The sequence below is a fragment of the Eptesicus fuscus genome, chromosome 5, assembly GCF_027574615.1.
Source record: "Eptesicus fuscus isolate TK198812 chromosome 5, DD_ASM_mEF_20220401, whole genome shotgun sequence".
Taxonomy (NCBI): Eukaryota; Metazoa; Chordata; class Mammalia; order Chiroptera; family Vespertilionidae; genus Eptesicus; species Eptesicus fuscus.
Genome location: NC_072477.1, coordinates 77,223,165 through 77,245,296, shown reverse-complemented (window position 1 = coordinate 77,245,296; position 22,132 = coordinate 77,223,165). Strand labels below are relative to the sequence as shown.

Below are 22,132 nucleotides of genomic sequence, written 5' to 3'. Positions count from 1 at the left end.
TACTGGGTTTGCAATGAAAAAAAAAAGGTAGAGACTTAGGATTCCAAAGATTCATTCTTTATTTTGATACCAAAAAAAATAAACATTTCAATCTCTAAAGAATGTCACTTTTTTTCATATTGTTATAGAGCAAACTTACAGAATATCTTCTAACAGCTCCAAGCATATCACATATGCTTTTGGAAAAAGTCATCACTATTTGGATTCAAACACACATCAGTGTGGAGGAAGGAATAACTAATTATCTCCCTCTTCTGATTTTTCCATAATTTTTTCTAAATCATCACAGGAAAGCTAGTAGTTAGGATGTCACATAATTGTGCCTGAATCTGCTAAGAGAGGTGAAACCAGACATCTGAATCCAGCTAAATATAAAAACGGGACCTTTTATTGCCCTTCTCTCCGGCTTCTGGAGTAGGAAAGTTCTACTTTATATCCCCATGGGCCAGCAGTAGGCTTGAATTATGTGTAGGTGCCGTTTGGTTATAGTTGCAAAAGCCATTATATTCTTGAGGGTTTGACATCTCCTGGAAAGAAGTAAGCTAGAGGCAGACTGCTACTCTGGATTTGCTTAGCTGGAAAACATTCACACTAGTAGTCCAGCGGATGTGCTGTAAACATTGCAGTAACCAGGCCTGTACTAGTCAGCAAGCTCAGTCAGTGAATCAGGATACCATCCCCAGACCTTTAAGTGGCACATCTGAAGTTCTCACTGTAGAGTTGTAGTTTCGGCTCCATCAACTATGGTTCTCTTCTCTGATTTTAATGCCTATCAGTCTTTACCAGCTGTAGCAGCCACTGCTTGGTAAAACTTTGCCACGAAGTCTGGCTCACTGACCTCCAGCTGCCTGACAAACTCATTGCGCTCCTCCTCAGCCCAACCTCGAAACCACTGATCCCAAAGACGTAGCTGGCACTCAAAGATACAAGGTGGTCGGTTGGCTCCAGACACACTAAGTTGCTCCAGACCTTCTAGCAATGGCTGTAATTTTCCAGGCACTGCTTTAGTGACCAGGTCTTGTAGGAAACGTTCACGCTGGGGACCTGACCAACTGGCAAACCAGTGAAGAATACACTTCATTTCCTGGGAAGTGATGTAAGACATTGGGGGAAGGGAAGAGTTAATAGAATTGCCTGGCACTGAGGGTAAGAGAGAAGGGAAGGACAGCTGCACCGAAGATGAAGATGATTCCAGTGGCATCCTGAAACATAAAAGCAGTTATATACTCTTTAGATAGATCAACTAAAATATAACTTCCCAACAACAAGGAACCTTATCACATTCAATCAGCATCTAAAAAGAAAATTACTTTGCCTGGCCCACCTGGCCCAGGTTGCGGGCTCAAACCCCAGTATGCGGCGTGCAGGAGGCAGCCAATCAGTGATTCTCTCTCACCATTGATGTTTCTCTCTCTCTCTCCCTCCCTCTCCTTTCCTCTCTGAAACCAGTAAAAATATATTTTAAAGAAAGAAAATTACCAATTCAATTAATTAATTAATTCCGGTAAACAAATTTACCAGAAAACAGGGTCCTTTATTTCAGTTGTTATCCAACTACTTTAGAGAAATCATTCAAGAATAACTTCATTTTATATTTGCCAAACTTCCTCTCTTTTTCAAACCTATTACTCTCCCTAACCACTGTTTCCCTCCATCATTCTTATAATCTAAAAATAACCAACACTTTTTCAAGTAACCAAAAAAATTTTTTTAAATATATTTTTATTTATTTCAGAGAGGAAGGGAGATTGAACTCACAACCTGGGCATATGCCCTGACCGGGAATCAAACCATGACCTCCTGATTCATAGTTCAATGCTCAACCACTGAGCCACACTGGTTGGGCAAGTGACCAAAATTTTTGGACTAAATTCTATTTCATGCATAAGCATGATTCTCCCTTGTTTATTAGACTATAGCAATGAAAAAAAAGAAAAAAAGCAGCCTTGTACAGAACTGTGAAAATGCCAAGGGTGAGGGTAGTTTACACTGTAGGATAAATATATATTTTCTCAAAAAATCTCTTTCCCTTTGGCCATATCAACTCTCAGTTTAGATAATTAAAAATCACTTCTTCACTTCTCCAAGATGTTTGATGCTATCATGATCAACATCTGGCTATTTTCCCTAAATGACATCAATTATGTCATCTATAAAGTCTCCTTGAATGATGATTTCATCCTTATTACTTTGGCACCACAGGAGAATTTTTCAGGGAAAAAGATATTTGTGCTTCTTTAAGATCAATTTCCAATCTGCAAGGCCAAATACTCTTGTTACATACATCTTTGCTCTGGGAATTGTGGCTATGGTAACCTTTTGTGCCAGTCTTCTGTTTTGTTTGACCCCTTCCACCTCTCTTTTGTTTTTTCTTCTCTTCCTCTTTCCCTGCTGTTCCTTGACCCTCAATAATTCCAGCTTCTCCAATACATTTCTTGCTAATTTTCTCCTGCCTATTCCTATGTTTCATGTTGAGTAAAGGGAAAAAAAAATAATTATTAATGTTGGTCTATCACATCTTCCCTAATTGAAAAAAAAAGGAACCCATTTTTTAATCAAGTACATGCAGCTGGTCAGGGAGGACCTAGATACTAATCATTCCAGCAATATCATCAGTGAAGGGGAAATAAAACCATTATATAATATTTATCTATATATATAAAAGGCTAAGCGACCATCCAACTGGCCAGTAGGTATGACACACACTGACCACCAGGGGGCAGATGCTCAACTCAGGAGCTGCCAAGCTGTGATCACTTGGCATCGCGGTTCTCGGGTTATGCACCCTGGAACCAGAGAGGAGGGAGCCCGATTCTGGGTGTGTCACCCGAGAACTGCCCTCTCGCAATCCGGGACCCCTTGGGCCAAGGGACTCCACCTGCCGGAGGGACCCCACTCACTCCACAGATGCCCTTTGAGTCGATGTGCTGCCCCAGGTGCAGCCGTCTGGGGAGGGACCGAGGGAGGTTGGCTCCAGGGCGTGTCCAGCCCATCCCGCCCCGCCAGGCACCTTCTAATTGCACAAATCCTTGCACAGGGGCACTAGTGTGCATATATATATATATGTGTGTGTGTGTGTGTGTGCATATTACTTCTAAAATATGCCAAGAATTTCATATACTTCCTTATACTTCCTGTAAAGCACCAGGAAAAAATTAAACAGCAGAATAAGTGATGGGCGCCTGGCCCAAAATAAGATAACAGAGTAAGAAAAACAAGAAAACAACCTGTTTATATAAGACTGAAAAAAGTCTAGTTGGTTTGGTGGCTTAGGGATCTAACAGTGTTACTACACTGCTGTAGATGACAATTCATGTCTTTGAAAAATTTTCCTTAATGTTTAATATACTACCTATTGAACCCTGGGGAGGTGGCTCAGTTGGTTGTAGTGTCCTCCCATGGCAGATTCGATTCCTGGTCACGGCACACATCCAGGTTGCAGGTTCAATTCCTGCTCACAACACGTTTGGGAAGCAACCAATGGACGTTTCTCTGTTTCTCTATGTTTCTCTCCCTTTCTCTAAAGTCAAATTTTAAAAAGTTAATATAATACCTGTTGATACCCTGACACTGATTTGCATCACTAATGCAACTAGAAGGTCAGCCAACTTGAATAGTTTTCAAGGCCCATAATTGAATCTCCAACAATGAAAACCTTAAACTACTATTGTATATGAGCTATTTTACTGTTTGTGTTTCTTCTGCTGCAAATTGGATTATTTGCAGTAAGAAAGAAAGGAACCCCCAAGCAATAACATCAGTTCAGTACCAAAACAGTCCTGGGAGAGGTTGTCTTTTTTTCAGTGGCCTTAACAGGAAGCAATTCCTCAGAAAGGAACTTGAATCTCCTTTTCGAGGAAAGAGAGAACTTTTCCCAAGTCTTGAGACATGGCTTCCATGGCAAACTCAAGTTCAGTGATCATGAATTAGTTCAACCTGAGTCCGAAGACACAGTGCTGCCACTTGCCCACTTTGGAAGCCACCAAGCCTGGCATTTCAAAGTATGAAAGAACAACGTAGCCTTAGATGGGAGTGGTGGGGATTTAATAGGATGGGAGGCGGCAACTGTTTCCGTAGAAGAGCGGGAGACTTGCCCTACGAGGGTGACCCGCAAACACCGAGTCTCACCCAGCCCAGGGAGGGGCTTCTACCCCGCTTACCTCCCCTTTCCTCTCACAGGGCACCGAGAGACCATCAGAGTACTTAGGCTCCAACTATCGCCACCGCTTCCATGTTTCCTGAAAACCCTAAGCAAGGCCAGCCAGACGGCCCACGCACTTCCGGTCCCGGACCAGCTCCAAACACCCAAGCACCTCAGCGCCTCAGCTTTAGGTCCGAAGAGAGCCGAGTAACTCCGATCATGGTTATGCCAAAGTCGAGGGCTTCCGAATAGATTCGATTCAAAGCCTCGGTGAAACGGAGATAACCGAATTCTAAAAGCAGGGCGAGGGAGGGGGGAGCATCTAGGATGGAGAGAACCGATTGGTGCCGATGTGGGGACGGAAATACCCGAGCAGTTCCGGAGGAACCCGGAGAGTTCTGAGTGGTAATCGAGGGGTTGACTACAGCAGTGGGCGGGGTCAGATCGGTACGTTCGAAGGGCGTTGGCGGAAATTACCGAAGATGCCCGAAGCCGTCGGGACGGACCCGAGTACCTCACGCAAGATGGCGGAGCTGGAGGAGGTGACTCTGGACGGGAAGCCTCTTCAGGCGCTGCGGGTGACCGACCTGAAGGCCGCACTGGAGCAACGAGGCCTAGCCAAGAGTGGGCAGAAGAGTGCCCTGGTCAAGCGGCTCAAAGGGGTGAGGAGACGGCCTTGCCGGGGTGTCGGAGGGGAGCGGACCCGGTAGAGACGAGTCTCTGCCGCGGCGCAGGCGCAGTGTCCGGGCTCGGCGCGAGCTCGCTCAGGCCGCCAGCGCGAACCTCCGGAGCCGCGCGCACGGTGGTTGGCGAGGCTCGCATTGGAATTGAGATAGCGCCGGTTCCCGCCTTAACGGCAGCGGCGCGAGCCCAAAATGGGAGGGTGCGCGCTACTCCCGGAGTGTCTTAAGCTCCTTCCTCCTTCCCCCACCCGCTCCTTGTTTGTGTCTGTGGTTTCGGCGCATGCGCTGCAGAAGGAGTTAAATCCCACTACAACCACCGGCGTTGCTGGCTTAAGGGGGGGGGGGGCGGGTTGGGCTGGGTCGGAGTTAGGGGTATAGTTAGGCGGAGGGGTTGATGGGCTTGGTATCGGTATCCCAAATAATAGGATTGGAGTAGAGTAAAGGTGTCTGATTATTTAGGGGGTGAGGTGAAGAGAACCCTTAATTTGAAGGGACATGGTTAGAGAGGGGTGTATAATTTATAGGGCATTCAAAAGCAATTTGAGTAGATTGGAGTTTGGTGAATATTGGTGAGAGGTGAGGCAGGTTGGTATATGTTGGGGATTTTGAATCGGTTTGAGTAAGTTAGGGTGGGATAATCATGAGGTGGATGGGTGGATTGGTGTGTATAGGTTTGTGTGAATGGAGGGAAGATGAGGATGTCTTGGTTTTAATAAGGGTTAATTAGGACGTGTGGTGGGTAGTATTAGGGCTGGGTTGGCTCAAGGGTTAAGTTGGCAGACCGTTGCTTATACATAAGCTGACATTTCTTGTGCGGGCGCGCGCGCTCGTGTGTGTGTGTGTGTGTGTGTGTGTGTGTGTGTGTGTGTGTGTGTGTTGGAGCATAGTTTACAGAGTCTGAGCTCGTTCTGTTCTGTAGTCTCCTTTTTGAACATTTTTAAATTTGCTAAATCTACGTGTCACTTTTTTGGAAAGAATCTCGAGTAGATCTACTCCTGGGTAACTGTTTGACCTAGTAATTCAATCAGCCCACAGCCAGCAGCCCCATGTTGGTTTCATGTATTTGAAGCTGATTTGAGTATTTGAAGTAATTTTACCTGCAGGGTCAGATTTAGAAGGAGCACTAGTCAGAAGTGCAGAAGATAATAGGGATCATAGCACTGGTTCTGTCACTGATTTTGTTACATAGCCACGTCCCTGATTGTCTCTTGTGTGCCTACATTCTACCTCTGTACATTTGGGAGCAGTAACCATGGCTACCTTTAAGGGTCTTCTGAAGATAAATGAGAACAGTATTAGTGAAGGGCTTTTTAGGTCCCTGGAAAAGGAATACAGTTTAAATGTGTATGGTTAGTTATTGCACTTAACGAAGAGATTGAGGGAGGGGTGGGTGTTTGTTTTCTTTTCCTATTTTCTGACTTTTTGCCCTTTTCTATATCAGGCTCTAATGCTAGAAAATTTACAGAAACACTCAACGCCCCATGCTGCATTTCAGCCAAATTCCCAGGTAAGAAAGCAGGTTATTAGATGGGGTAGACTCTTTAGATGCACAGATACATGGAAGGACACGATGTATATTTGATGCTTAATTCCTTACCAATATTTCCTAAGTTCCCTTGGTCAGAAATGTTCTCATACCAGGACAGTTGAATTCTAATAAAGAATTCAAGAACAGAATCAGAGGAGATGTTAGTTGATTTCTGATACTTGAAATGGTGTGTGCGGAAAAAATGTGGCTCCAACTGATTAAGTGTTGTACTGGGATCTGAAGTCATTTATTTGCCATTGATTTGGGGAAAATAGTGGTCTTTGAATGTAGATATAAAATGTAAGGAAAATGCTTGGCTAAGGAAATACTGTGTTGACATAGATTTTCTAAGTTCAATCTTTTGGAAATCATCCACCATTAAGTGTTAATACTAACCATGAAGTTACTCCTAAACATTATTAATTATTCTGTTACTTAGGGCATACTTAACCTTTGGAAGCCTTGGTTTCCTCAACTTCCCTGTGTATAAGATAAAGAGGTTGAACTAGATCCATAGTACTATAACTACTCTGCTGGGGTTTTGTGGAGTTGCTTTTTGGGGGCTTCTGGGGAAGATACATTAGTCCCAAGTAAGCAGAGATTCACACTCCTCTCTTAAACTAGATTAGATCTATTTTTGTCTGGTTTGTATATTGAGTTTTTGCATAAGATTTTTTTAGAAGAAATCATTCCACAGTTTAAATAAAAAAAAAAACACCTTAAAAGCTAACATTTTAGCTCTATCTTAGACTGTATGATCTCTTAAGATTCTTTTCCGTTTTAAAATCTCATCATTGTAGTGTGTCATGCACTTAAAGGAAAAATCCAGATCTTTGTTATTGCAGTGGTGTGCAGCTCCAGTACTAGATGAAGTCCCAAGATACTGTGGAAAAATTCTTATTCCCTTGTTATTGCCTCATTAAGCTGTATTATAATATAGCCCGTTTACAGAGGTTTAGTTAAGCATAAGACACTGCATAAATTAATCAGTTTATGATTATATTCCTTTTGCATTTTAGTCTTTGAAGCTTTGCTTTTATTATAACTTTTGCAATTAATACATATGTTCTCTAATATGTGCAACCTGCACTTCATCAATGTCCATTGAGTACCAAGAAACTCATCTATATTTTAGGTGAAGGCAAACATTTACTATGCTTAGGAAAGATGACTAGTAACATAGAAAGTATTTAGATTTTTTCCTTTTTCTGGAGTTCTAATAACAGTTGCCAAGCAAGAAGGCTCTCTCGGGTGGGGGATTTGTGGAGAGAAAGCTGAAGGGCAGAAGAGTGATGTGGGAGTCTGTGTTGCAAAAAAAATGATGGGAAGGATTAAGCAACTGCATTTTAAATATTGTTACCAAGTATTTCTTATCACCCAAAGAAAATGGACTTAGAACTCTGTCTGAAGCTGAATGGATATCCCTTTATTTAGTCTCTTGCTTTCATATATTTTAAGTCCTGTACTTGAATTTTGGAGATGTTAAACTGTTCCCTGGATAGGTAGAGATTGGTCTTTTGTTAACAATAAAAGATGAAATAGTATTTTTTCATCTTTTATTTTCCCCTTTTATTTCTTGATATTACTAAAAAATTTAGATTATTTTTAGATAATATTTTCTATTATCTAAAAATTTAGATTAAAAAACATACTTTTACAGGAATTTGTATTTCTTTTAAGTTGTGCATTACTTTTTGGATGGGAACTGAATATTTAAAATAAGAAATTATGTGCTCTTTTTGCCATTTTTTGTGAACCATAGGACCATTTATTTTTATCTTTAACATAAAAGTCACTTAAAAAGAAGCCATCCAACATTTTAATCATCTTTCTTGAGTCCAGATATAAGGGGTAGACCTTTGCTCCATGGAATTTCTTCCTTGCATTTTCCTAGTTTGCTTTCCTAGACTTTTTTTTTTTCATGTCCTCAACACAGATTGGCGAGGAAATGAGCCAGAACAGCTTCATAAAGCAGTATCTGGAAAAGCAGCAGGAGCTACTTAGGCAGCGTCTGGAACGTGAAGCTCGAGAAGCTGCAGAACTTGAAGGTAAGCCCAGACTGTCACTTCTTACAAGGAGTTCTTCATTCTTGTTCCTGTAACTGAGTAGATGGGCCTGTTTAGGCAATTTGGAGAATAAGTCAGCCTAAGACTATTTTATTTGCTTTGATAGTTTATGCCAAGTGAGTTACTATTTACCTTTGTCAGGGAAGAAGACAATTTGACTATCTTATTATAAAAGGATTCCTGCCAACAGGAAGAGTAATAATAATAAGTAAATTAAGCCACCCTTTTAGATGAGGTAGAGCTTAATCCTAGGGAATTTTTCTCTATGTACAGCACTCTTTTTAGTATATACTCTGTATCCATGACTTTGCCTGACCTCCTTCACTCCTCTACATATTCCCACATGCTGAGCCCTTCACTCCCTCCCTGTCCCGACCCAATCTGTACTTTGCAGAAGCTTCAGCTGAGTCGGAGGACGAGATGATCCATCCTGAGGGAGTGGCTTCCCTGCTGCCTCCTGACTTTCAGAGCAGCCTGGAGAGACCACAGCTGGAGCTCAGCAGACATTCGCCCAGTACGTATCTCCCTCCCCACTGCGCAATTTTGTCAATCCTGCGTAGTTGGTGGGGGGAGGTAGTTACACCTCCTTTCATACTAAGCCTCCATTAAAGTCCCAGGAAAACTCTGTGACTTGATATTTGACATGTTTTTTCATGGAAATTATGTCCTTTTTGAAGTCTGCTTTCACCTCTGTTGTGTTAACCTCTCAGAATGTTTTGTAAGGTGGTATGATTTTTCTTCTCATCTGTACCTCTTTAACCTCTTCTACCTCTGAATTTAGCAAACGTCATGACTTTCTTTTAACCTCTTCATCAATTATATATATTTTGAGTTGCACATCCAGTCATCCCTCAAAGGGCATCTGCTACAGTTTATTAATTCATAATTGTTATTGAGCACCTGTTACTCCAGGCATGTGCGAGGCACCAGAAATATAGTAGAGAAAAATAAGTCTCTGCCAGAAATATAGTAGAGAAAAATAAGTCTCTGCCCTAATGAAATCTATAGTGAGAAGATGGACAAAACCAAATTATTACATAATTAATTACAATTGTGCTTTGTGCTATGAAAGTCAGTGCAGAGTATTATGTGAGCTCTAACCCAGTGTGTGGACTAGGTTCAGGCAAGATTAAATTTTTCACATTATTAAGCACTTAGTTTTGCATAGTATCTCAAGCAAAAGTCTGTAAATTGAGCCTTTGTTTGCTAGGGACTACCTATCTAAAACAGTATCCTTTTATTTTTTTATTTTGTTTCTATTTATTTAAATGTATTTCTTATTGATTTCAGAGAGGAAGGGAGAGGGAGAGAGAGAGAAACATCAAAAATGAGAAAGAATCATTGATCATTGCCTCCTACACACCTCCTACTGGTGATAGAGCCCACAACTTGGGCATGTGTCCTGACCAGGAATCAAACCATGACCTGGTTCATAGATCGACACTCAACCTCTGAACCACACTGGTCGGGCTAAGACAATATCCTTTTAGGAGAATATGTATATAAGATGTGTGTACAGTAGATAGCTATATTAAACCAATGTGTAAATTAACAAGTATTTTGAATCAGTGTTATTGTTTTGAATCATTATTAATCATATCAGTGGTCTTGGGGAAGGTGATAATTTCATATTTAACATTTTTGGAATGTTTGAAAGTTGCTGGCTCTTCTGATTAATATAGAATTCTTCCTGAAAATAGATTTTTAGGAGGCATTTAATGATTGGAGAAAAATACATTTTTTAAGAAACTTCTTTTCTCCTCATATATAAAAGTAGCAGACCCTCAATTGATCCATTTTGCTCTCAGCACTCTTTTCCTTGATTGTAAAGCCAAGAGGAAGAGTAAAACTTATAAATTAGTTGTCAGTGTTTCTTAAACAAAAGTCACTCAAAATATGTATTGAATTTCTGCTCCATACATATCTCCATATGTGTATGGGGAGTTAGCACATTTGTAAAATCTATTTAGGGAGAGAAGATAATTGCACATAAAATTAACACTATAATGTGGTATGTCACGTTTTTAAGTGACATATAAGTAGTACAGACACATGTACCATATGAATTCAAGAGTAAGAGCATTCTGAGGACTAGTGTGATTAGAGTGAGCCTCATGAAGGTGTAGGGTTTGAACTAAGCCTTAAAAATGGGTAAGATTTGAATTGGCACAGATTAGGGTATTTTTAGGAGGAAACAAAGGTATAGAGATAGGAATGATTGTGATATCTTTAAAAGAGAGGTATCAAAGGAATCTAGCCAATGTAAAGTATTCTTTCATATTCAAAAATAGAGAAACAATTTAAAAGGTAGATTGGGATAATATTGCAGAAGGCTTTGAAATACCAAGCCAATGTGTATGAGCTTTTTTATTCTAAAGGTAATGGGGGAACCATTGAAAATTCTTGATAGGAACATGATTTGATAAGGAACTCATTTTAAGAAAAAAACCTGTCTCAGTTAGAATGTAATTTGAGCCCTAGCTGGTTTTGCTAAGTGGTTAGAGCATCAGCCTGTGAACTGAAGGGTCTCGAATTCTATTCTGGTCAGGGGCACATACCTCGGTTGCAAACTCCATTTCTGGCTCCCCTTGGGGTACATGCGGGGAGGCAACCAATCAATGTGTCTGATGTGTGTCTCTCACATCGATGTTTCTCTCTATCTCTCCCACTCCCTTCCACTGTCTCTTAAAAAAAAAAAAATTCAGTGGCCCAGCTGGCGTGGCTCATTGGTGAGCGTCAGCCTATGAACCAGGAGGTCATGGTTCAATTCCCCATCAGGGCACATACTTAGATTGCAGGCTCAATCCCCACTGTGGGGTGTGCAGGAGGCAGCCAATCAATGATTCTCTCTCATCATTGATATTTCTCTCTCCCTCTCCCTTCCTCTCTAAAATCAATTAAAAAATGTTTTTTTAACCAATGGAAAAAATATCCTCGGGTGAGGATTAACAAAAACAAACAACCGGAATTTGAAATGAATGTATCCTGACATAGAAATAAGGTTTCAAAAGCAAAGATGTAGAGTGAGGGTAGTTAGTCTCTCAGTACTTAATGTCAGCAGGACCCTGCCTGTGGCTGTCATTAATGGAGGGAGGAGGGGGGACAGGTAAAAGAAAAGGCAAGAGAGAGCTGAAAAATAAAAGAAATGAAAGTAGTAATTATAATAGAGTAAGGGAGAGGGATAGAGAGAGAGAAACACCAATTAGAGAGGAACATCATCAATCAGCTGCCTCCCATATGTACCCCCTACTAGGGATGTGCCCTGACTGGGGAGCAAACCCATAACCTCTTGGTTCCTGGGTCCAGGCTCAACTGCTAAGCTACACCAGCCAGGCTGTTTTGTTTTGTTTTAATTGGTTTCAGAGAGAGCGAAACATCGATCAGTTGCTTCCCATATGCACCCTGATTGAACATGCCACCTTTGGTGCTCACAGTGACACTCCAACTACTGAACCACACTGGCCAGGGCTAGTTTACTATTTTTAAGACTATGGATTCCTGGGCCCTACCCTGAGAATCTCAGGGAATGTGACTTCTGGTTTTAAAGTCCTCTTATAGTTCTATTGATCAATTTATGAATGACTTAAAGATTAGTTTTTCAGTATTATATTTCATCAGGATCCTTGACTTTATTCTGGCAGCCTCCTGTTTATGTGCTGTAGACAAAATTCCAAATAGGAAGGAAGAATCTATATTATAAAAACCCAGTGGCCCTAACGCCGTAACCACCAAAGACCGGCACGGGTGGGTGGGGCTGTGAGCGTGGTGAGGTACACATGGGTGGGCAGGGCTGAGCGGGTGGGTGGGGCTGCGAGCACAGCCAGGCCGCGCGAGTGGGCGGGACCATGCAATTTCATGCGCTGGGCTTCTAGTCTATATATATAAAAGCCTAAGCTACTGGTCACTATGATGTGCACTGATCACCAGAGGGCAGACACTCAACGCAGGAGCTGACCCCTGGTGATCAGTGCACTCCCATAGCGGGAGCGCTGCTCAGCTGACCAATGGGTGCCAGACGCAGGGCTCACAGCTGGCAAGTGCCGTTGTGGCAGCGTGAGCCTCTCCTGATCTGGACTGACAGTGCGAGCCCACCGCAGGCGCAGCAGGGTCGGGATGAGCGGGAGCAGCAGGTGGCGTTGGACTGCCGGTTTCAGCCTAGTCCCCACAGGCCACACCGAGGGACCCCACCAGTGCACGAATTCATGCACTAGGCCTCTAGTTCAGTGGTCGCCAACCTTTTGGACCTCATGGACTACCAGTGGTCCACGGACCACCGGTTGGCGACTACTGATCCAAAGGTTTCCTTAAACCAGCGATTGTCAACCTTTCAGACCTCACGGACCACCAGTTGGCAACCGCTGCTCTAGTTTGTTTATAAACTCCTCCATGGCTTTCCTCCTTGACATTTATTTATATGTGTGTGTGTGTGTGTGTGTGTGTGTGTGTGTGTGTGTGTGTGTATTTTAAAGAGGAAGGGAGAGGGAAGGAGAGATAGAAACATCAATGATGAGAGAGAATCCTTCATTGGCTGCCTCCTGCACATCCCACACTGGAGATCAAGCCCACAACCAGGCATGTGCCTTGATGGGGAATCGAACTGTGACCTCCTGGTTCATAGGCTGTTGCTCAACCACTGAGGCATGCCAGCTGGGCGTCCTTCTTTTTTTTTTTTTTAATATGTTTTATTGAATTTTCTTTTTTTTACAGAGAGGAAGGGAGAGGGATAGAGAGTTAGAAACATCGATAAGAGAGAAACATTGATCAGCTGCCTCCTGCTCACTCCCCACTGGGTATGTGCCCACAACCAAGGTACATGCCCTTGACCGGAATCGAACCTGGGACCCTTGAGTCCACAGGCCGACGCTCTATCCACTGAGCCAAACTGGTCAGGTCTGGGCGTCCCTTCTTGACTTCTTAAGTCTCCATCACTTTGATCCGATTTTCTAAGATGTGGAGAGTCAGTGTCCACCCTCCAATAGTCAGAATTTGTCTGGATTTCCTTAATCATCACGACTGGGTATTCAAAAATCCTTATTAATTTCTTCAAAAAGAGCTTGATGTAGGAAAAGTAGGAAGAAAAATTACAAAATATTTAAAATTGAATATTTAGAATACAGGTTCTTTAACAAAGGGATAGCCCCAGGGGATGGTAGCCAGCCTTTGGCTTACAAAGCATGTGGTACTTACTCTTTTCTCATATTAAATCTGGATGCTGTGGTTCTAGGGAAATGCTAGATAATGTTACTTATACAGCTACCATCACTCAGATTTAGGTTTGGAGTCATTGCCTGGTCTCCATTCTCTTAATTCCTACATTTTATTCCAACTGAAGGATACCCTTTGGCCACAGGCTTTGCTGTGATCTTTAGCTACCTTACTTGGGTCCTGCAGATCCTTCCCAGGGCTTGGTTTTCTAGGATGAAGAAACTACTTTCCAATATGACTCTTACATTCTTCACCTTAATACATTCTACATTGACTAGCAGCTAGCAGCCATCTTTTCCTTTCTCCTGAAAGCTTCTGGCTTTGGAGTCTTGGAGATCTTATAATTGACCCTGACTTGCTTTTCAGTTCCTGAAACACATTTATTAACCTGTTACCACTGTTAGCCCCACCTTTTGCTAAAGGTGCTCAGTTTCTACACGTTACTCACATCTGGTTTAGGACACTGTGTGGCCATCTACTTACAATAGAAGATGGCAGCTTTCCCAGAAGCTTGTCTTCATCATATCAGCTTTGTACAAAGAGCTACAAAGAGATTCCTCGTCTCTTCCTTATATTTTGTATTGCTTACTAAGCTCTTGTTGCATGTTGTCACGTTTTTTACAACTCAATGATGACCAAAACTTTCTGAACAGCCCTGCCCATTTTATCCTCATCTCTTTTTTTCTTCTATATTTATATTAATTTCAGAGAGGAAGAGAGGAAGAGAGAGAGAGAAACATCAGTGATGAGAGAGAATCACTGATGGGCAACCTCCTGCATGCCCACACTGGGGATTGAGCCCAAAACCCAGGCATGTTCGATTCTAACTGGGAATTGAACCATGACTTCCTGGTTCATAGGTCGACACTCAACCACTGAGCCAGGCTGGCCGGGCTACCCTCATCTTTTTGATGACTTACTATTCAAGTGCTTCCCAAGGGGTAATCATCTAGAATCCTGTTACTGCTATTTTACAGTATCAAAATAATATGATCCAATAAAATAGTATGCTGCTTACAATAGATGGAAAAAGAAGCTATTTGCTTATACATACCTAACTTCATACATTTATGTCTGGACAACTTTGTACATGTTCTTCTCCCCCGCCCCCCGAAAATTATGTTTATTTAATCAGAGCATATATATATTTACTGAAAGCCTGTTATTAAACACAAAACATCTCTCATATGACTTTAGATATGTGCTTATAACTCTTGTTTTTATATTGAAAATAAAACAAAAATGTTTCTTATATAGAACTTGCAGTGATAAAAGTATTTGGGATGGATAGGTCTATGAATTTTAGCAGTTTATTGTATTTGAGGAGTATCTGAGAATCTCTGTAGGTTTTCCCTCCAGAGTTTAGGATATTTTTTTAAATTTATTTTTTAATTGATTTCAGAGAGGGGGGAGAGAGAGAGAGACATAAATGATGAGAATCATTGATTGGCTGCCTCCTGCACGCCCCCCACCACGGACCGAGTTTGCAAACTGGGCATGTGCCCCTGACCAGAGTCAAACCCGGGACCCTTCAGTCCACAGGCCGACACTATCCACTGAGCCAAACTGACCAGGGCAGGATTTTATTCTTTTAAAAACGTTTGTTTTCTTGCCCGCTGGTGTGGCTCAGTGGTTGAACATAGACCTATTAACCAGGAGGTCAACGATTTGATCCCCGGTCAGGAAATTATCTATGTATAAGCTTAAAATACCTGCAATTTAAAATTTTTAACCTTCCCTCCAACCTGATTAACTTTTTTTTTTTTTAAACTCTTGAGCACCTGGATAATGGTTTTTGTTTTTTAGAGTGGTTTTAGGTTCACAGCAAAATCGAGAGGAAGGTACAGAGAGTTCCCATATGTCCTTTGCCCCACATATGTATAGCCTCCCCCACTATCAACATCCCTCACCAGAGTGGTACTCTTCTTAAAATTGATGCACCTACATTGACACATCATAATCACCCAAAGTCCATAGTTTACCTTCAGGTTCACTATTGATGTACATTCTCTGGGTTTGGACAAATGTTAATGACATGTATTCATCATTACAGTATCATATAGAATATTTTTGCTGCCCTAAAAATCCTCTGTGCTCTGCCTATGCATCTGTCCCACACCTGCCTTTTTTTTTCCTTTTTATAAAACTATCAATAAATCTGTTCCTCTCCTTTATACTTGCAAAGGAGCTGTGCTTTGGGGAAATACCTTTTTGTTAATTTTATAATTTAACCTATTCCAGGTCATTTAATTATGAAATTATTGATTATTATAGCCACTACATTATTTATTGATTTTTTAGATTATTCTTTACATGTTTACTAAAGAATCTGGCCTGTCACTGTATATCTTAACCATAGATCCTATACACACACCCATAATGCAAATCTTTATTCACTAACCCAGATAAAAAATGGTGTATATGCAGAGATCTTGTTAGTCAGGTGATCATGGAGTAAAGTTTTATAAAATATGTACAGTCTTCTAGTTCATTTTAGATTGTTGAAATATAGAAATAAATCCTGCCCTTGAGTTAGAGATCATACTATCTGCTTTATTTGCCGCCAGTTTAAATACTATTTACCCACAGTTACCATCCTTCATGAAATGTGAGAGAAAGTTTTTTCAGTTTTACATGGAGTTATTATTTGGAATGATCTAGATTGCTAGTTTCCAAGCATTCTTTTTTTTTTTTTTTAATATATTTTATTGATTTTTTTACAGAGAGGAAGGGAGAGAGATAGAGAGTTAGAAACATCGATCAGCTGCCTCCTGCACACCCCCTACTGGGGATGTGCCCGCAACCAAGGTACGTGCCCTTGACCGGAATCGAACCTGGGACCCTTCAGTACACAGGCCGACGCTCCATCCACTGAGCCAAACCGGTTTCGGCCCAAGCATTCTTTTAATATAACTTATTTTTCCTTTAAAAAAATCTCACTTTGAGCTCCATATGTAACACATAATTGAGAAGGGCTTATTTCTGAAACCTTGTCCTGTTTGTTTCTAGTAATTTCTAAGAACTTTAAGGTTCTGAAAACCACGCTTACAAGTACTTACTTCATGAGATTGTTATTTTACAAACTGGCATATTAATCATAATATTTTAGTCAAAACCAGTGGTAGTAATAGGAAATTAAAAAAAAAAATTAGACATTGAACCTAGTGGGATCTTGAGTTTTAATTCAGAATGAGAAAACATTTTATAAAAATAAGTGCACTTTGGCCCTAGCCGGCTTGGCTCAGTGGATAGAGCGTCAGTCTGCGGATTAAAGAGTTCTGGATTCAGTTCCAATCAAGGGCACATGCCCGGGTTGCAGGCTCGATCCCCAGTGTGTGGTGTGCAGGAGGCAGCCAATCAGTGATTCTCTTTCATCATTGATGTTTCTATCTCTCTACCTCTCCCTTCCTCTCTGAAATGAAAAATATATATATTTTAAAAAAGAAAGAACTGCACTTAGTATTTGTACATCTTTGTTAGACAGTTTAAAGCCCTTGGTAGTTATTTTACATTTGAGTTATTTGTACTAAGTGAATTGGCTTTGAGATATTAAAAATATTTCAGACATACATAGCAGAAATTATTAAGATCTTGACCCTTAGGGCTTTATATAGTCTTCTGCATAGAAGTAAAAGAAATTGATAGAAATATGTATTGACCAGTTCATATGCTATGATTGATTATGTTTTAGAAAACAGCCTTGAATGAGTGTTCCATGTCATGAATGTGACTTGATTTTCTTTCATTTGATAGGAAAAGGTTCCTCTGTTTCTGAAGAGAAAGGTGACTCTGATGATGAGAAACCAAGGAAAGGAGAAAGACGGTCATCCAGGGTCAGGCAGGTAAGTCAAATACCTCTTAAAGCCTCTATCTCCTCTTTGATAATGCTTTGGATATCTCCTGCTCTTCCTTCTCAGACTATTTCAGAGTTGGTTTCTCTACATTTCTATTTCTATATACTCATCTTTCTCCTCCCTTTCATCTTTTTTTTTTTTTTTAATTTAGATCTGCTCTGGCCTTAGATTTCTAAGTAATTATTCAGTTAAAACCTTAAAGCTTTATGATATGATGTTAAGTGAGCAGAATACAAAAGTATATATTTAGTCATCTTATTTAAATTTTTCTAGGTGTTCCACTAATAACTTCATTTTTTTCAAAGAAATATATTTTGAACTTATCGACTGATCTTAATGATGGCTGTTGAGGAATAAGGAATGTGAAGAGCAGAGAAAGGGAAGAAGATGTAGCTGCAAATTGAGAATATATAGACATCTACTTTGCTGTTATGGGTTGAATTGCATCCCCTAAAAGATGTTGAAGTCCTAATTCCAAGTATATGTGAATGTGACTTTATTTGTAAACAGGGTCAGGTTAAAATGAGGTTATCAGGGTGGGCCCTTATCCAATATGACTGTATTCTTATGCAAAGGGGAAATTTGCACTCAGAGACAGACACATCCACAGAGAGAACACCATTCGAAGTGTTCAAGGAACTTCTAGAAGGTAGGAGAGAGGCCTGGAACAGATCCTTCCTACTGCCTTCAGAGTTTTGGCTATCACCTAGATCTCAAACTTGTAATAGCCTCCCAAACTGTGAGACAATAAAAATCTGTTGTTAAGCCAAAAAAACACACCCTGTATATATAGTGTAATTATGACTATGGAAAAGAAATAATGGGGGAAAATAAAATATACCAAAATGACAAAAATAATCACATTAAATGATAATAGATCAGTCCCCCCCACTTTATTGATATTCAATTTATATTTATTTTTCAAGCTTGAAGCTAAAAAATGAACCAGAAGGTTCATTATTGTATTCCTTTTGGTCACTATTTTGCTTCTCATTAGAGTCCACATTAGTCATGCTTATCTACTGTCACACTTACTTCTATGTTGCTGAAAGCACGTCATTGAGTTTCTCTTTCCTGTGTGTGTGTGTCATGAGATACTTTTTCTCTTCTGTTGATAGTGAGCTAATATACCTGGAATCGTTGTATATCTGTCTCTTTTTTTTAGGCAAGAGCAGCTAAACTGTCTGAGTGCAGCCAGGCTGCTGAGGAAGAAGAGGATCAAGAAACACCTTCCAGAAATCTAAGGGTCAGAGCAGATCGAAATTTGAAAACAGAGGAGGAAGAAGAGGAGGAGGAGGAGGAAGAAGAAGAGGAGGAAGAGGAAGATGATGATGAGGGGTTAAAATCAAGGGATGCACCAGTTCTGAAACAGTTAGAGGAAGAAAAAGAGAGGGAAGAGATGCCCAGAGCAAAACCAGAAGAGCTGATGGATGAGAGATCCCAAACCATAAAATCCCAGGAACAGGAGGGGCTAGAGAGAGGAGGGAGAATTACAAGGTCCCAGGAAGAGGCTAGTAGAAAAAGTCATTTGGCCAGACATCAGCAGGAGAAAGAGATGAAAACAGCTTCTCCCCTTGAAGAAGAAAGAGAATTAAAGCCTTCAAAAGGCTTAGAGGAAAAATCAAAGTCCCCTTCCCCTCCTCGATTGACTGAAGATCTAGAGAAGGCCCCTGTTATGCTACAACCAGAGCAAACTGCCAGTGAGGAGGAGACTCCCCCACCTTTACTTACCAAGGAAGCATCTTCACCACCACCTAATACCCAACTTCAGAGTGAAGAAGAAATAGAGCCCATGGAAGGCCCAGCCCCCCCTGTTCTCATTCAGTTATCTCCTCCTAATACGGAAGCTGAGGCCAGGGAGCTATTAATATCTCAGCATCCTGTCCAGTTGGCGGGAGGCTTGTCTCTCTTGTCAAGTCCTGCAGACACCAAAGCAGAATCTCCAGCAGAGAAAGTGCCAGAGGAGAGTGTCCTGCCTCTGGTTCAGAAAAGCACACCAGCTGAATCCTCAACCCAGAAGGATCTTGAAACTGAGTTAGACAAATCTGGTCAACCACTCCCTCTAAAAATCGAGGAATTAGCACTGGCCAAAGGGATCACTGAGGAATCTCTTAAACAGCCGTCTTTGGAACAGAAGGAAGGCAGAGGGGCTTCTCATACCCTTCTCCCAAGCCACAGATCGAAACGGTTAGACTCCTCCTCTAGCCGGTCCTCCTCATCTTCATCTTCCAGCTCTAGATCAAGATCTCGCTCTCCTGATAGTTCAGGCTCTCAGTCTCACTCACCTCCAAGATCTAAGCAGAGAGATGCATCTCATGCCAACCCTCGTGGTAGATCCAAGATGGGTTCCAGATCAACATCAGAGTCTAGGTCACGTTCCCGTTCTCGTTCAGCATCAAGCAACAGCAGAAAAGTAAGTATGGGAGTACCCAGAGTGCATTGATGTTCTGTCTGTATGCCAGTGTTTTTCAATCACAGGAGAACCTATCATATTTTCTGGCAGAAATAGGAAAAGCTTCCTTTAGTCCCCAGTTCAGTGATTACTTTCCCCTCATTTCAGAATCTAATTTTCAATTCATTGATCCCTAAATGGGTCCTTTTTCATTTTGAGTCCCTTTGATTCCAAAGAAAAGAATTTGAATTTTGAACTTTTTTTTTTTAGTTCATTTATCCATCTCCTCTACTAAACTATAAACTTCTTGAGGCTAGGAACATGCCTTTTAACATGTGTATTCCAGTACCCAGCACCTAGTGGGGCTTAATAAGTAATTTGTTGAATAATCTAAGAAGCCAGGGAGGTCACTAACTCAAACAGGAATAAACATAGGGACAAAAAGGTTGAAAATATTCAATTGGGTCAGCAGAAGTTGGAAAACCAGTGACCTACTGGACACACACCATATAAAATAATTTGCTTTATGTGTTTCATTTCTTCAGTCTCTGAGCCCTGGAGTCTCCAGGGACAGCAACACCAGCTACACTGAAACCAAAGATCCCTCTTCTGGTCAGGAGGTTGCAACTCCACCAGTGCTACAACCGCAGGTCCTTGAGCCAAAGGAGAGGACTTCCATATCATCCTCTATTCAAGTGAGGCCTATGAGCCAACCTGAGCCAGCCGAAAAGCATGTGACTCAGAGGGTACAGCCTGAACGGGTAGGCTATTATGCCCTCTCCCTAGAGGGAGAGAGAGGATTAGGCATGATTTTCCCTTTTGTCTTAACTATAAAACTGAAAGGTCAATCTGGACAAGGCTCATTAGAAATGTAGAAGGTTGGGGATACCTGTTAGATTCCACTTAACTCATTTCCAATTCCCTGGTTCCTAAGGCTAAATTCTCAGTTCCAGGACTCTCGGGGTCAATTCTTCCACAAAACTCCTTTTTTCTGCTCAAAAGGAAGCCTTTTCCTGGTTCTCTCGAAAAAGAATTCTAATAAAATGATTGCTGGCATGGAAATTCTTTAAGCAATATTCCATTCCACTGTATAAAATGAAATAACAAAGATATATAGAGCTATGTGTAGAGTTGGTACGGTGTATATTCTGCTATGCCTTTTACCAGCTCCAGATTAAAGACAAGAAACCCAGCCGATTTAAGTATGTTGCTATGTTTGTTTTGCTATGTTTGTCCTGACAGGAGAGCCCAAAGAAGTGTGAAGCTGAAGAGGCAGAGCCACCAGCTGCCACACAGCCCCAAACCTCAGAGACTCCAACCTCTCACCTACCAGAATCAGAAAGGATTCATCACACTGTGTAAGTGATATATTTCAACTCGGGTATAATAGAAACTTGGAGTGTGTGGTAGTTCTTGGCTCGAAAGAGTTCTTTAAGCAGTCCTAGTTTCCTTTTAAAGCGTGAAGGCAGAGCTTTACCTGGACAAAGGCTAGACTTCAGTTACTATGTTGGGAGCTACCACCAAAAATCTTAAAGAGAGTCTGAAAAGTGGTGGTGAGAGCGTAAAGAAACATATCTAGGATCACCTGGCCAAAATAGTTGATTCCTTTAAGGAGCAGGCAGCAGAGGCTTCTGTCTCCAAACTCAAGAGTGTGAGGGACTTGACCCAAAACATCTTACTCAATTTTTAACTCATTTACCAGCTACATGTAAGCCCGGAATACAGGTTAATAAAGGATATTGAGGGTCTACAAAGAAAGACACAGAAGGGTGTTGCTATGTTTTAGTTTCAGTATTTTTCTTGTTCATTTGCTATCATTTTATTAGACACAGTTAAGTTAGCTCTTACAGCATACAACAAAATATGAAGTCCACCCATATCAAGTCCAAAGTTAATTCTTGGGTCCCTAAGACTCTTGAATTGATTTTATCATTTAGATAATTAATGTGAGTTTTTTATTTCCTTGTATTTAGTTCTAGAAAAATACGCATGTCAAATTAAATTTGTAATTGAACATTCATTATTCTGAGCCAAGTATTATAAATTAAAAAGCCATTGAACCAGAATTCCTGGCTTCAAATTCTCATGGGAAATGAAAAAGAAAAGCATTGTGAAAATAAGATGCTTAACTTCTAGACATCAGGAATCTGGTACTGCTTTGGTGAATGTCCTATATAGACAGTTGGCCTGAAGTTTTTCCATGATTGTTTCTATGTAATTTTAACACTATACTATCAGTATGATTTTTTCCTTTACGTAAAAG

The 22,132-nt window shown here is 41.0% G+C and overlaps 2 protein-coding genes across 12 annotated transcripts in view; one reads left to right on the top strand and one right to left on the bottom strand.

The window, feature by feature from the left end:
- Nucleotides 1-41: 41 nt before the first annotated feature.
- On the bottom strand, nt 42-4,673 carry C5H14orf119 (chromosome 5 C14orf119 homolog). Of its 3 annotated transcripts, none has more exons than XM_028135289.2 (2): nt 4,619-4,673; nt 42-1,202 (listed from the first exon to the last, which is right to left on the bottom strand). In XM_028135289.2, the coding sequence occupies exon 2, from the start codon at nt 1,199-1,201 to the stop codon at nt 773-775; it is 429 nt and encodes a 142-aa protein (XP_027991090.1). In that variant the 5' UTR covers nt 1,202; nt 4,619-4,673; the 3' UTR covers nt 42-772. The 3 variants fall into 3 exon arrangements, with proteins under 3 accessions (XP_027991090.1, XP_008156740.1, XP_054572428.1); XM_008158518.3 differs by lacking the exon at nt 4,619-4,673 and adding an exon at nt 4,161-4,597; XM_054716453.1 differs by lacking the exon at nt 4,619-4,673 and adding an exon at nt 3,770-4,139.
- ACIN1 (apoptotic chromatin condensation inducer 1) overlaps nt 4,492-22,132 on the top strand; it is a 33,200-nt gene continuing 15,559 nt past the window's right edge. For 4 of the 9 annotated variants that reach the window (XM_008158514.2, XM_028135281.2, XM_028135282.2 and 1 more), the window contains exons 1-8: nt 4,492-4,803; nt 6,266-6,331; nt 8,289-8,400; nt 8,813-8,932; nt 17,377-17,465; nt 18,643-19,890; nt 20,415-20,630; nt 21,112-21,227. In XM_008158514.2, the coding sequence (XP_008156736.2) occupies nt 4,492-4,803; nt 6,266-6,331; nt 8,289-8,400; nt 8,813-8,932; nt 17,377-17,465; nt 18,643-19,890; nt 20,415-20,630; nt 21,112-21,227 (2,279 nt within the window). Of the gene's footprint in view, nt 4,804-5,254; nt 5,410-6,164; nt 6,169-6,265; nt 6,332-8,288; nt 8,401-8,812; nt 8,933-17,376; nt 17,466-18,642; nt 19,891-20,414; nt 20,631-21,111; nt 21,228-22,132 lie in introns of those variants that run through there. The other 5 variants (XM_028135285.2, XM_054716451.1, XM_054716452.1 and 2 more) reach the window with 5 other exon arrangements.

Coding starts and splice junctions, on each gene's coding strand:
- C5H14orf119 (XM_008158518.3), bottom strand. CDS start 4,195: ATGGTCTCTCGGTGCCCTGTGAGAGGAAAGGGGAG. Junction 1,203..4,160: donor CCTGTGAGAGGAAAGGGGAG/GTAAGCGGGGTA, acceptor TTTATGTTTCAG/GATGCCACTGGAATCATCTT.